The sequence below is a fragment of the Arvicola amphibius genome, chromosome 13, assembly GCF_903992535.2.
Source record: "Arvicola amphibius chromosome 13, mArvAmp1.2, whole genome shotgun sequence".
Classification (NCBI taxonomy): Eukaryota; Metazoa; Chordata; class Mammalia; order Rodentia; family Cricetidae; genus Arvicola; species Arvicola amphibius.
The window spans coordinates 2,439,674-2,455,376 of NC_052059.1; the positions used below are offsets into that span (position 1 = coordinate 2,439,674).

Consider the following 15,703-nt stretch of genomic DNA (forward strand, 5'->3'; position numbering starts at 1 on the left):
TCCCACCCCCAAGTGTTTCCTACTACCACCAGGTGGTAGTTTTAGTGAGATTGGCCCCATGGGCTGATTTGTTTGGATATTTGGTCCCCAGCTGGTGAAACTGTTTGGAAAGGAGCAGGAGGTCGGTCACTAGCGGCAGGCTTTAAGGGTTTAAACATCTTGCACCATTCCCACTGCCTGTCTGCCTCGTGGCTGTGTCTCTCAGCCTCCGCTACAGCACCGTGACTGCTGCCATGCTCCCTACCATGATGCTCACAGGCTCTAACCCTCTGGAGCTACATGTTCCAGATAAACTTTCTCTTCTATAGATGCCCTGGTCATGGTGTTTTATTGCGGCAACAGAAAGGGAACTAAGGCAGGCCCTGGGGAAAGACCACTACTGCTGCTTTACTGAACGGATGGATGCGTCATCAAACTGCCCTCTAAATACTGATGTGTCTACCAATGGATCAGCTCTGCTCTGCCTTCAGGGGCTGCAGGGAATGTAGATTCATAACTGGTCAGAGTGCCGAGGAGAAGCCTGGGTCCCCTGCTCAGGCGAGACATCTGTATGGAGCCACTGCCCCTAGGGCTCAGGGAACATGGCAGAAGTAAAGGAACGTAAAAGACGGGGGGTGGGGGGGGGGTGGTGGAAGAGTGCTGGAAAACTGTCTTCTGGACGTGAGTGCCCACGGCTACGGGGACCTGCACGAGCTGCGCCGACAAGAGCTGTCAGCATTCTGGAGGGCAGCACTGACTGGACTGAGCCAGGGGAGAGAAGGGAGGAGGATGCAGATGGGATCAAGACACACTGTATACATGTATAAGATTGTCAAATTAGTAAAAGGTATTTTTAAAAGTTAAGATGGTAAATTTATGGTGACATGCACATACATTTTGAAAACATGACGAATTAGTTCCAATGCTACCTCACATTTAATTATTAATCAAATACCAGGTACATGTGATATTAAAAAGTGGAACCCTACAGAGGAAAACTGTTTCCTAAAATAAACAGGAGGCTTCTAATGAGGACAGAAATAGTCTATAAGCCCAGATGTCTCAGAAGACTGAAGGGCACGTGATTACAGGTTACTACATAATATAGAAATAATCCCAAGTGAATGTTAAAACATCTGCACAATTTATCACTCAATATTCTTTTGTTGTAAAGGGGCTGCTTGTTTGTCCCCTCTGCCTGGCTAGCTTACACCCAAAATAACCACACAGAAACTGTATGAATTAAAAACACTGCTTGGCCATTAGCTCTAACTCCTTATTGGCTAACTCTTACATATAAGTTTAACCCATCTCCATTAATCTGTGTATCGCCATGTGGCTGTGGCTTACCGGCAAGATTCTAACTAGTGTCCATCTGAAGCAGAGGATCCATGGCGTCTCTCACTTTGCCCTTCTTCCCAGCATTCAGTTCTGTCTTCTCCGCCTACCTAAGTTCTGCCCTATCAGGCCCAAAACAGTTTTCTTTATTCATTAACCAATGAAAGCAACACACAAACAGAAGGAACTCCTATACCAAACTTTATTATTTTATTTCTTAATTTATTTTCAATTAATTTGTTTCAATTTAACGAGATTTAAAATCAGGCTAAAGGTCAAGAGGCAAGTGTCACCAACCATCTGTAAAAGCATAGGATCCTATCAGACAGCATTGACAGCATCCATCACCAAAAGGAGGTAAATGTGAATGAGGAATCAGAAACTATTCCACGTCTAACTAGCTGCATAAGGACTCTTCCATTAAGTACGTTACAACCAACTTCTCTGGAAACAGCCAACTCTAACCACCCCGAACACTGTCACATTTGAGACAAGCCTGCTGACCAATCTAACCACCCCGAACACTGTCACCATTTGATGTCTTTAAGATGACTTCTGTCTAAAAACAATAGGCATCCGTTTTAAGCCACAGCACAACTTGAGGAAAACCCATTCTGGTTGGATCACTAGGTCTATAACCAAGGGTCTCCAACGGGAAGCACGATGCTAGACACTGAAATATCTGAGATGCCAGTTCTTTCCTAACAAAGCCCATAAGATGAGAAGAAAGAAACAGAGGGAGAAGCAGCCAAGGATCAGTAAACACACAGAGATGCCACAGACACCTCCTGCTACTAACTCTAAAGCTGTAATTACCAATCCCTGACAAAGTGTGACCTCGTACACAGGCAAGGGCAACGCCTCGCTATACAAAGAAACACCACAGTAATCTGCCCTGTGTGTCTCTCCAGCCACTCCTGTGTGTGCGTGCCTACAATGCACATGTGTGGGAGGGGTCAAAGGACAACACGGGGTATCTTTTCTCAGGCACTGTCCACTGGCCCGGACAGTATCCTACGAGCCTGGAACTTGCCGAGCAGACCAAGCCCTAGGATTGAGCTGCCACTGCCACTCCTTCCCCAGTGCTGGATTAAAGCCATCAAGTTTGGATATAAGAGTGAGTATATGAGTGAGTGTGGGGGTGGCTGGGTGAGTGTGTGGGTGAGTGTGGGGGTGGGTGGGTGAGTGTGTGGGTGAGTGGGTGACTGGGTGGGTAGTGGGACGAACAAACAAATGAACAGGAGTCCTGGGGAGCAAACTCAGGCCCCCCATGTTTAAGCACCTCGCTGACTGAGCTACCCCCACGTTTAAGCACCTCACTGACGGAGCCACCCCCGGTGTCTAAGCACCTCGCTGACTGAGCTACCCCCGTGTCTAAGCACCTTGCTGACGGAGCTACCCCAGTGTCTAAGCACCTCGCTGAGCTGTCTTTGCTGGGATTCTTCAGGGCCTGCACTGCCTGCTGGAGACAAACCAGCAGAGACTGTCCATACAGAAAGAACAGTAAGCAGACAGCACCGCTGAGACGTCACCTGAACTGTCAGTGTGTTCAATTACTTCACAGTCCGGAGAGGAAGACCTATGGACAGTTCTGCTTAACAAAACCAGGGTAGCTTATCAGGAAGGGAAAAACCAACAACAGGGATGCCCCTGCCACAGCAGGCTGATCGTGTCTTCAGGAAGTGAACTTCAAAATAAACAAAGTACAGAGAAAATGCGTGCAAAAGATCGCAACAAAGGACCAGTGAGGATAGGACAGCAAGGACAGCTCGACGGGGCCCAGTCTTCCCAGAGAGGAGTCCAGGCAACTGAGGGTTTAAGCGCAGAGAACCCTGCCAGGCCCCATCCTACGAGATTCATTTATACTCATCCAGAAATTTGGGGGGGCCAAAGTGCACACTGCATCGCAAAGTAAAAAGGGGGTTGGTTCTCTGTGCGACCGCACAGCGCCAAGGCCGGTAAGCCAGCCCGGAGGAGCCATGGTTCAGGCAAAGCTTGAACAGCCACCCAGGCCCAGGTGACAGGGAAATTCACACATGCTGCAGGGACATTTCAGTTAGGCAGAGACAAAGACAACTAGCATCTGGTTTCTACAGAACACAGAACAGAAGCTACCAGGTACACAGCAGTTTGCAGAGACTCCACGTGGTGGAAGTCGCGCTCCGCAAAGAGCTTCAGAGGCAGTAGCTGCCTCATCCCCACATGCCAACTCTGACAGCCAAGCTTTCCTGCAAAGGTCTCTCTGAACAGGACAGGAGATATACCACACGCAGAGAAACTGTGGCATCCTCAAAAACCGTCTGCCTCTTTCCCCTCCTGGTCTTGTCCTGCCCCTGAGGCTGAAGGAGCCCCTGGCTTCCAGCCGAGTCCCATAAAGAGAGCAGAGGGCAGACGAGAGCTGTCTGAGGTGAGGGCTTATTTATTCCTTGGCTCCTTCCTGCAAGAGAGCCTAGTCAACACCTCTGTACACAGCCGATTCACAGGGCTCTCTCCTTCCGGGCTCTATCACCTCCTGCCTGCATCTCTTTAGGTCTATGGTGAGGGTTACTGAGCAACTGTCCTCAGGTCCTGCCACAGGGGCCCTGCTACATCTTGACAATCCATACTGTTTCTACCCACCAAAGCAGTGACCACCTACACACTTACTGCAGCCTGGCCACTTTGTGGAAGCCACAAAAAATGGAATCACTCATTAGGGATTTCTTCTCGCGCCACTTTTTGTCATGAGGTTCATTCGTGAGGGTCCATCCCTGGGCAGGAAGATCATTCTGCTGTGCACACACTGATTCCAGTCTGTGGCTGGGGAGGCTGGGCTGCTCCTACTCTGGAGCTTTCCTGTCTCCTGGGGCACATAAACATTCAGTCTCACTGGCTAGGTACTAAGGAGTGGCCCGAGCTGTGGCATCTGTACAGCTCAGTTTGGGTACTTAATATCAAAAGGTCTTCCGTGTTTAAACTCCTGCCAACACACACACATTAAGCCTTCCTCCCTGTAAGCATTCTTACAGGTGAGCAATGTTATTTTGCAGGTTCAGTTTTCATTTTCATGTGCACAGAAGAAATTAGCAGACATGCACGATTGCTGATGATGTGAACACACTCGGGTTTTCGTTTCGCTTTGCTTGAGAGCCTGTTCATCTCGGCCACTGGGTGGCAGAGTTCCTCCTAGATGCAGATCCACTGGCTGGGAGAATCCAGCCATGAAGTAAGTCTTCTGTGGTGAGGAGAGAACAGGAAAGAACTGTCTGTTCCCTCAGAAATCGCTACTTCCGAGGGCCAACTGTAACAGCGCTGGGGGGAACAGACAACCATGGTGCGCCACCGTGCCGTTCACACCACACAGTCTTCGGCACACGCCGGGGACAGCAGGACTGATGAGACCGTGGCTATGAAGACCTGCCTGGTGGAGAGACCCTCCCACTGCTCTTCTCAGTGATACACATAATGGCAGAAAAAAATCCAAATCAAGTAATTAAAAGATGTTCATTCAGATGCACTCTTGGCATGCAGAAGCCAGTACAGTAAAACCCTGTTTCCCACATACTGGAAAACAGGCTTGTATTTAAACAGCCTGGAAACAACGCTCTTATTTCTTTAGCAGTCAGGATTAGTCAGCTTTAAATCACTGTCACCAGTAACCAAGATAAACCTCTAAACACAACAGGTTTATTCTGGCTCGGTTTTAGAGGCTTTCATTCTGAGACTGGCCCCACTGCCCCAAGTGTGTGGAAAAGGATCACACACTCAAGGCAGGGAGTGCATAGTAGAGCAAACCATTTATCTCCTGGCTGCATCTCAGACCCACACTGAGGGCATGCCAAGGACCTCCCACTTAAAGGTCCGTCCCACCTTCTGAGAATAAATTCCAGGCTGAAGACTAAGCTTTTGAGGATCCAATGACAGCACTGGCCCACCTAAGTCCTCTTTCTTCTGACCTGTGACCTAGTGTCACACGCAATGTCCTCGGTCCTTTAACTGAAACTTCAAGTGCATCACAATAGCCCTGGGTTCTCAGGGAGAACTCTGTGAACCTTGGCCGGGGCACAAGACTTCAGCAGCTGCAGGACTGGTTAAGTTGCCAGGTGGAGTCCTCTCTAGAATTTAACGCAGTCTATGACTTTGCTGCTTAGTAAACTTATCTGTCATATTGATTGTCATATCTGGGTTCAAGTCCTTCTTTATGAGGTAAGTAACTGTCTGATTATATGTTCATATCATTTTTAAGCTGCACAAAAAGAGACAGAATGGGGAAGGCTAAATCACAGACAATTTAGAAAATTAAAAGAAGCTTCTCTTCATTCTAAGTGGCTATAAGAGTATGTCTATAAATCACTGGGATTAAAAAAATACATCTAGATCATCTCTCAGACTTTATTCAGAAATTCCTACTATTCGAATCACCCTGACCTTCAACTCCTGAACCCTGCCCTTTTGAAGCAGCAACAGTTGAGACACTGGTCTGAGAAAGTGAGAAGCAGAGACAGGGCTCCCCTGTCACATTGGAGTGCCGGGGCGGGAGGGGGAGCGCTAAGGTTCCTCCCTACTGTAGCTCTCTCTCTCTGTCGTGCTCACGTCTCCGTGGGGACGGCTGTGGGCCGGTCTCTGAGAGCTTGCTCTCCACTGTCCCACGCTGGGACAGGCCAGGTGCACAGTCTGACAGCTGTCTCTGGCTGGAGTGCTGGCAGGGGATCAGGATGAACAGCTCTTGCACTTGTATGGGTGACCATGACACACCCACCCGTGGCACAAACAAAGCTTTACCCAAGGAGCGTCTTCCGCGGAGGCAGGCTGCGTACAACTAGTAAGCCGTTTCTACTTTCAATGGTGTCCTAGCTAAATCATATTTATTCAAAAGCTGGGTTCTCGTACTAAAATAAAAATTCACTCACACAGACCAAAACATCTGATAAAGTGAAGAGAACCTGCAGCCCCTGGGAATACGAGGAAGCCACTTTGGCAGGAATCAAGTTCCTCTAACATTCAAAACATAGTGAGGAACGGCCCTGAAGTTCCGGTGTGAGAGTAAGAATTTCCCGCAGGCAAAGGAGACTTAAACTTTGACCCTTGACCTACTGTCTCCTGCCGCACACTCTAAGCCAATGTCTTTAGCTCTGAGACCCTTCCCAACCTAGAGTCACGGTGAAGAGCTCAGGACGGCCACACACACAGACCTTCCCCCTAGGCTCCAGGTCTCGAGCTGTCCCTGCAGCTGTCAGACATCATCAGCTGCTCCTCAGATGTGACCTGTGACAACTCTCAAGGCACAGGATGCGGTGGCAGAGCATCAAAGCCATCGACACAAGCACAGAGCTGGGTCAAGGAATCTTCCAGGCCAGTTCCGCATGAGAGGGCAGAGAACAAGTCTGAGAAATGGCAGCCAAGGAGACGGTCTACAGGTGGACCTGCTGAGCCTTTGGGAAGTCCCTAATCTGCCTGGTGCCTTGCACTAAAAACTGGAAGTTCTCAATTAGGAATGCTATGTACAGGAAAAGACTCACGTCTTAATGAGAAACACCCCAGACACAAGTCTGCAGCACTTCCTGTCAGAAACCTTGTCATGGACTGGGTGATGCAGCAGAGGACACACTGGGTCCCAGTCACACTCCTGTGCGGCACAGGAAAGAACATAACTCCATATAGAACATTTGTGATGCAATTTAGCAGTGATGAAGTCACATCTAGAAAAGGAGCCAAGGCAGTCATTACTACAGTAGCAGAAGGCCGGGCAGCCTCTGAGTACCACACGCTCCATTTCCTTACTGACAGGAAGCACAGCAGTGGCCTCCAGTGACTCTAGAGTACATTCGTCTGGTTCCCGACAGTTTGTTACCTTTGTAGAACGAATGGTTACCACTTGTGAGTCAAGAAGCAAGGCTCTCAAACTAGCTCAAGTTCAAGGAGGGCGGGGTGGGAGACAGAGGCAGGGAGTTGGGTGCAGTTCAAGGCCAGCCTGGTCTACACAGTGAGACCTGTCTCCAAGGGGAGGAAGGATGAGGTGGCTACAGCTGTATTAAATCCCGTATTAAGAACGGAGAAGGAGCTGTGCTTGGTTAGCCTTTAAAATCTGGCAAACCCTGTGTGACTGATGTGGAGACACTGAGAACTCGACAAGAGGCAGCTCACTTTTAAGAGAAAGTTAAGTGCAGAGTAGCTAGACAGCAACGATTTGGGCTGCTCGATTCGCCTCTCGGAGGTTTCACTTCCCTTCTTAACTGAGGACACTCCTATATGCAAATTCTTCCATCACTCAACCGGTCCTTCCGAAGATTTGCAGAGACAGTCAGGCAAAAAAAAATAGTAAAATAAAATAAAAAGATGGCTGCTAGACGTCCTTGAGGTGGGGGGACAGAGTGGTGGGAGCAGATCCGCAGGACAGAGCGCAAGCAGGAGCCACGGGGTCCAGCTGCAGGTGCCTGGGAATTTGGAAATGGGAGACGCACTATGACATAATTTACAAACCTGGGAGACGACTGAGGAGCCTGAGTGGCAGGTGCCCTTCACAGGAGGGACTTTTCTGGAGTAGATTCTGCGAACTTCGGTTGTAGATCCACACAGGCCAACAACAAAGCTGGACACAGTCACACAGCCTACAGAGAGGCCAGGCTTTGAACCCTGCTCTGCCCACACCAAACCTCCTTTCTATAAATGACACAGACTTCTGACATCAAAACAAGCAGTTACTTCAAGAAAATTTCCATTCTTTATGCCTTTCTTCAAGATATGCTATCATTTCAAGAGGAGCCTGAGCGGAGCAGGACTTCATAAACAAATCACTTGTGAAAGAAAAAAACCACATCCAGGGTAAAGCCCCATGCTGAGAACTTATTTCAGAGCACTTCCTGAAAGAGGCCGTGCAGCACTCAGCCCAACAGCCCCATATCGGTACTACATCTCCAAGAGCCTTTCCACAGCACAGCGAGCCGAGATAGAAGCACCACTACTTAACCCAAGCTCCGAGAGCTCTTCACCGGACCCGCATATCGGCAGAGGTAAGCGCCATCCAACAACCTGGTGGTAAATCATCATTATCAGAAGGTATGCTGGGTTTACTGAACCAAACCTCTGCTCCGCCTGACAACACCCTGGAACACGCAGCTGTCCTTTCTCCAGGACCTGACACTCGTTTCCAGAGTTTTATGTTGACAGTAAGGGTAGAGTTTTAGAATTTTTTATTTTTGAGATTATAATTAAATCATATCTTCCCTTTCCTCTCAAATCCTCCCCCTATACACCTCCTTGCTCTTTCAAATTCATGGCCTTTCTCATTAATTGTAGTAACACACACACACACACATGCATGCGCGCGCACACATGTACACACATGTACACACACATATGTCCTGCTCAGTGTGTGTAATGTTACTTGTATGTAAGTCCTCAGGGCTGGCCATGCAGCACTGGACAGCCAGTGGTGGGCTCTTCCCTGGAGAGGGCCATTTCTCCCACTTTCAGCACAGGAGGTACCAGTCATTCTTCATGTAGGGCTGAGACCTCACGGTCTTTCCCCCCACCCATTTAGCACAATGTTGATGACACAATATATCATAAGGTATCTTGATGTCTTTGTTATGTGGTGTCAACTATATTGTTTCATGAAATTTGTTGGTTTCAAGAAAAAAACTACAGATAATCATGGAATTAAGTATTTCGAAAGTTAACCAGAAAGCCAGTCAGTTTTCAACACTTCCCCAAAACCTTGCAGAAAACAGCCGGTACGGTAACACGGAGACACATCACCACACTGGAGCAAAGGCACAAGAAGAACTGGTGACAAGTGGACTACAGAAAAGCACCCCAGGAGGGTGAGGGCAGGGCAGCCAAGCTGGTTTATATGTGTAAGCATTTCCACAGCAGTGTCAGAGAGGAGGAGGAGGACTCTGAAATTCATTCACTCTGCGATGCTATTCTAAAGTCCACTGAGAGTTAAAACGTTTAAGCCTCTAAGTAACCTTTGCTTAATAACAAAAATTTAACTTTTCAATGCAGTAATTTTATCATTTGGGTAGAAACTAATATTCTAGTTATATAAATGTTTGGGAGTGCTTTTCAGACAGGGCCTCACTGGCTGCCCTGGGACTCACTGTGTAGAGCAAACCGGCCTCAAGCAGAGCTCTGCCTCCCTCTGCCCTGAGCACTGGGATTAAAAGCAGGTGCCACCATTCTCGGCTTTATTTGGAAACGTTAATACACGTTTTTATATATAGGATTTTATTCCAAAATTACATTTAAGCCAAATGTGGGACAAACAACTATGGGAAGAAGGGAGGGAGGAACACACGGACCTCACGCTTGTCCATGGTCATCGGCTGGCCATGGGCTGTGATCCCCCTGTGATTTCACTGAGGAGATATCCCAGGCTGAGTCAGAGATGAGCACCCTACAGAGCGACTCTGGTAAAGACAACTACTCACACACCCCCACATCACAAAGATATGCCTCCAGGTTCCATCTCTTCAGAGTGAGCGTTTGTAAGTCTCTGCTGGCATTGCACCCCGGGAATTTCTTCACACTGACAGCGCCTTATTTATAAACACTATTAAACTAATTTCTTTTCTAAATAAACACTTTCGATGGTGGGATTATTAGTTTCTATATACACAAGTAAGGACTTCTCAGGCCTACTTGACTTTGACAGAATTTACGTGCTTCTAGGCCAGCAGGAGCAGTAACTAGAAAAAACATCCTCAAAGCACTGCTTTCTCTGCCCCACTGATGTAACTGCACGTTGAGGAACAAAACATATCAGCCCCTGCCTCAGATACTCCGAACTGTCTACTTGTTGCTCTAGGATGCTAGTAGATCATGACAGAATCGTAGAGAGCCTAGACCTACGACACACTAGTCCAGACCTATGACACAGTAGTCCAGGCCTACGACACAGTAGTCCAGACCTACGACACTAGTCCAGACCTACGACACACTAGTCCAGACCTACGACACACTAGTCCAGACCCACAACACAGTAGTTCAGACCCGTAACACAGTAATCCAGACCCACAACACAGTAGTCCAGACCCACGACACAGTAATCCAGACCCACGACACAGTAGTCCAGACCTACAACACAGTAGTCAAGACCTATGACACAGTAATCCAGATCCACGACAATCTTAAGAGAGTTTAGGGTGACACTGGGAGAAATGTCTGCAATGTCAAAAGAAGGTGTAGGGTCAACAGAGAACTACAAGACCTCACTGACAAGGCAGGCCAGAGCCGTGAGGGTCAGCTCACCCAACGCTCACAGACCACTGAGCGCTTCCTATCGTGTGCTAGAGGGGCAGCAGAGACAGAGCAGCAAGAGAAACCCAAGTTCCTACGCGCTCACACACGAGAGCTGCTGTCTCCGCTGCTTTGGCTCCGTTAGTGTTCTGATGCGTGCTTTGTAAGTTATGATCGTATCCAGTGAAGAAAAAGTATCTGAACATTGCTTATTTGAGTTATAAAATAAAGAGAATGAAAATGATAAAATTTGACAGGCCATTTTATAAAATTTAAAATCCAGATGGGCCCTTTCCCCATTACTCCAGAGAATTCTTACTGTCTCTTAATTGATTATTTGGGAAAGAGATAGATAAGCAAGGTCAATGAAACTGGACAAATCTCCAAGAGCATCATGGTGCCTGAGGACATCTGAACTGACTGGGGCTGGGCGTGGTCGTGTACACCTTTAATCACAGGTAACTCAGGAGGCAGGGCAGGTAGAACTCTGTGAGGGGAAGGTCAGCTTGGATTAAATTGTGACTTCCAGGACAGTCAGGGTTATATAGAGAAACCCTTTCTCAAAAATAAAGGAAGAGAGGGAGGAAGAAAGGAGAAAGGAGGAAAGAAACTAAAGAAATCAGTAAATAATAACAATAACATCTAGGGCATATGTTCTTGAAAACTACTAAGGCGTGTACCTGGACTCTTGGATATAAAATGCCCTCAATATTCAAGTTCACTAACAGCAGAGAGACCTGATGCTGTTCAGCCTGTTTCCAACCCCAAGCTCTTATCCCCATTTCCTTAATGGTCCTTACAGTTTCCACACATCATGGGCACCGGCCAGCTGTAAGATGACCACCCCCCGCAATCGCGACCAGGTGGCCCTTTCTAACAGCTCATACCCAGATGAGTACAAGATCGCGGCCCTAGTCTTCTACAGCTGCATCTTCCTGATTGGATTATTTGTTAATGTCACCGCGCTATGGGTTTTCAGCTGTACGACCAAGAAGAGAACCACCGTGACTGTCTACATGATGAATGTCGCGCTGCTGGACTTAATATTTATTCTGAGTCTACCCTTTCGGATGTTTTACTATGCAAACGGTGAATGGCCATTTGGGGAGTACTTCTGCCACATTCTTGGGGCCCTGGTGGTGTTTTACCCGAGCATGGCTCTGTGGCTTCTTGCTTTCATCAGTGCTGACAGATACATGGCCATAGTACAGCCAAAATACGCCAAGGAACTGAAGAACACCTGCAAGGCTGTGCTGGCCTGTGTGGGCGTCTGGATAATGACCCTGACCACCACTGTCCCTCTGCTCCTGCTCTATGAAGACCCCGATAAAGCCTCCTCGCCTGCCACCTGCCTCAAGATTTCGGACATCATCCACTTAAAAGCCGTCAACGTGCTCAACTTCACCCGGCTCGTGTTCTTCTTCCTGATCCCGCTGTTCATCATGATCGGGTGCTATGTGGTCATCACCCACAGCCTCCTGCGGGGGCAGACATCCAAGCTGACGCCCAAGGTGAAGGAGAAGTCCATCCGGATCATCATCACCCTGCTGGTGCAGGTGCTCATCTGCTTTGTGCCCTTCCACATCTGCTTCGCCTTCCTGATGCTGAGCGGGGAGGGAAACAGCTACAGCCCCTGGGGTGCCTTCACCACCTTCCTCATGAACCTCAGCACCTGCCTGGACGTAGTCCTCTACTACATCGTCTCCAAACAGTTCCAGGCTCGGGTCATCAGCGTCATGCTGTACCGCAATTACCTCCGCAGTGTGCGCAGGAAAAGCTTCCGATCTGGCAGCTTACGGTCACTTAGCAATGTGAACAGTGAAATGCTTTAAGTCAGAGCAAGCAAACTGTCTTTAATCTCATTAAAACTCTCTGTCTACCTACTCGTGGGTGAGTCAGGATTCTATACCATTTTACCGGCCTCTTCTCTGGTAAAAAAATAATAATAACAATAATAATAAACTTTAAAAACTTCTGTGCTATTTTATTATTCCAGCAACATAATTAAACCCTGAGTATTCTGATATGCTCATTTATTTTTATCTCACAACTTGTATAAGACATGTGCATGAGCCATTTGTGGGGGTCATGCTTGTGACCCCAGCATTCAAAAGGCCAGCCCAGGCTACGTGGTGAGACTCTGTCTCAAAAACATTAATAAAAATACAAAGAACAAGTTCACGAATTACTTGTGGAGGGCCACCCAAATCAGGTTCCATCCCAAGCCTCATCTGAGCAGTCTGTGAAATGCCTTAACGTTTTTTGATTAACTTCTGCACACAAGTGAGGGAAAAATAAGTTACTGTTCAAAATGATTTGATAGATCCCCTTCTGTCAGTTCACACTTGGAATGGCGGTCCAAATTCAGTGTGCTATGTTCCAAACACAGCAGCTCTGCTCAGCCCACCACAGGAACACAGCTGACGGCAGCAGGGAGCTCCAGCGGCCCCATCCTTTCTTTCAACAAGCGCCTGCTGCCTCCCAAACCCCAACCCAAGGCAAACGCTGGGAAGGTGACTGAGACCCCATCTCTGCCCCACTGAACTGACACGCTCCTAAGACATGAGATGTGCAGTGGTCAAATAACTTGTTAGCCACACTACCAGCAGCTTGCTCTTACACGGCTAAAGATACATTGTAAAGGTTTTTCCAGGCCACATGTTGGATGGGTAATCTCAGCTCTGGTCCTGGCCTACCCATCTGGTTTCTCCATAAAGAAACGTCTTGTCTAAAAGCAAAGGATCTGAACATCACATAAACATAAACCACTCAACTGAAAGCTTCCTCTACAAAATCACCTCCATGACTCTTCTGTCCTGGAGCTCAGAGACCCACCTGCCTCTGCCTCCCTTCAGGTCTCGTACCAAATGTTCAATAATAAGCAAACTGTTTACAAAAATGTCCTGTCATAACTACTGGATGCAAGAGCAAAGGAGGAGGTTTTTGATGCAGTCTCTCAACAGAGATAAAATAATGGAAGATTTCAGGCGCAAGCGAGTAAAATCCTTTAATAACGCACACAAAAGGACAAGCAATTCTGTCAAACAACAAGAGGTAGCCAAGAGCAAGCTGGCTGGGGAGGCTGGGAGTGAACAACATCGGATTACAGAGCTCAAGGAAAGAAGGAAACAGAACATGGGGCTTGCTCAGCGCCCCTCATGGCCCTGAGCACCTCCAACTCATGGGTGCTGGTCAGGCAGAAACCGAGCTCAGAAACAATGGGGTCCAGGCACTTGCGAGATGTCACAGAACTAGGAAGCTGCACAGCTGGAACCCAAATCTGTGACGGCAAAGTCCTTGCTGTCTGCTCCTCCCACTCTAGATGGAGTGGAGTCTGACCCTTGTTCCAAAGAAAATGGAAATTCAAGGTTTGGGGATTTTTGTTTGTTTTGTCTTTAATCCTAGCACAGCTGTGACAGCTGTTTCCCTTCTTTAACGCTGATTTTTATAGTGTGTACGTCTGTGAGAATGTGTATGTAATGTGAGTGTATGGAGAATGTGTGTGTGAGCGTGTGCAAATGTGTGTGTGAATATGTGTGAGTATGTGGAAGTGTGTGAGGATGTTCAGTGGGTGTGCAAGTGCGTGTGCAAGTATGTGTGCTTGTATACACGCATAGGGTACAGCACACATATGAAAGTCATAGGACAACTCCCTTCTCTGCTTTCACCTTTGTGTGAGTTTCAGGGATCTGGTGTTACATTATCCAGTCTCATTCTTACACCAACACATCACACACATGCCTCAAAACTCAGTAAGCAGCCTTTGTCAGGAACCAATAGGAGTTGGCCAGATGGGAACTACTCTGAGAGATACAAGTGTCGAGGTGAGCACAGAATCCTTCTCCAGCACCACAGCCTGCTCACAGGAGCAGCAGCCCACACCCCAGTCCCACATCAACGACAAGGCCGTGCAGAACGACAGAGAACGCGGTGTTCACGCTCAGGTAAGGCTCAGAACCACACGTTACTAACACAGTGAAGGGCGCCGCTTATGACGAGTCTGACGTAACACTAGTTATTCATCTACAATAGAGATCCAGCTTTAGAATCAAGGGACCTAATGCACCCTACAGTTCTCAAACCCACACTGTAAAATTAGAACAAGCCTAAAGTTAGTGCGCACAGAATTTTAAATATCAAGTTTCCCCAATTTCACGCTGCTGTGCACGCCTCTCAAACACAGGCTCATCTACTTAACCCTGATATGCGCTGGGTCGTCTGCAGGCGCCGACAGCTCTGCCCGCGGCTCCCACAGTCCTGCCTGAGCATGACTGCTGGTCGGTCACTGTAGGAAGCACAAAGCACAAGCTATCAGTACCCGTGCGCTGACGTGGCTCTACCCTGGGGAAGAATCTAAAAGTCCCTTCAATTTTAGTACATTTATTTTGTTATTCGGGCTAATTAAATTTGGATTTTTTATTTAATTAGTTCATAAAATTACAACAGCAAATTATCACTATAAAAAAATACACAAAACAAATTCAATTTGAGGAATTCAGAGTGGTTTATCACCACAGCACCTGGAAACCCTGAAGCGAAAGAATCGCCAATTAGAGGCCATCCTGGCTCCACACAAGACACTGTCTCAAAGAAACAAATTACAGAATGACTCAGAGCTGAAAGGAAAAGGGAAGAACCATGACACTGATTATTTTGGGAACATGAGGAATATGTAAACATACACTGGATTTTCTTTACACACACACACTTACTATATCTGAAAGTACAAAGTATCTTTTATTAGACAGACTCTCACTCACTAGGTAGCCCTGACCGACCTGAAACTCACTATGTAGAGCAGGCTGGCCTTGAGATCACAGACATCCCAAGCACCTGGGCTAAAATTGTGGCCACCACAGCCAGCTTAAAAGACCTTTAGTGAAAGTTTGTGAATCACAGTATTTCAAATAAGACTTAAGAATCCTAAATAAATAACTCCAAACCATAAGCCACTTACAATCCAGAAGGCAAATTATTGGCCACGGGGATTCCAAATGAATACTGGACAGCTTCCACAAGGACCAGGTCAAACAAGGCTGACAAGACCCAGGAGCCCAGCAAGAAGGACTAAAATAAAATGAGAAACAGAGAATGAGTAACAATAAATAACAGCCATTTAGTTAGCACGAATTCAGGTATGGGGGGGCAGGGGGTTATGGGTATACAC

The 15,703-nt window shown here is 47.5% G+C and overlaps 2 protein-coding genes across 2 annotated transcripts in view; one reads left to right on the top strand and one right to left on the bottom strand.

The window, feature by feature from the left end:
• The window catches only part of Ubac2 (UBA domain containing 2), a 135,238-nt gene that overhangs the window by 95,173 nt on the left and 24,362 nt on the right, over nucleotides 1-15,703 (bottom strand). Inside the window, exon 4 of the mRNA XM_038310109.1 lies at nucleotides 15,494-15,603. Coding sequence (XP_038166037.1) covers nucleotides 15,494-15,603 — 110 coding nt within the window. The remainder of the gene's footprint in view (nucleotides 1-15,493; nucleotides 15,604-15,703) is intronic.
• Gpr18 (G protein-coupled receptor 18) lies at nucleotides 8,184-12,511 on the top strand. The gene is made up of 2 exons (XM_038310110.1): nucleotides 8,184-8,306; nucleotides 11,339-12,511. Exon 2 carries the CDS (start codon nucleotides 11,373-11,375, stop codon nucleotides 12,366-12,368), a length of 996 nt encoding a protein of 331 aa, XP_038166038.1. The 5' UTR covers nucleotides 8,184-8,306; nucleotides 11,339-11,372; the 3' UTR covers nucleotides 12,369-12,511.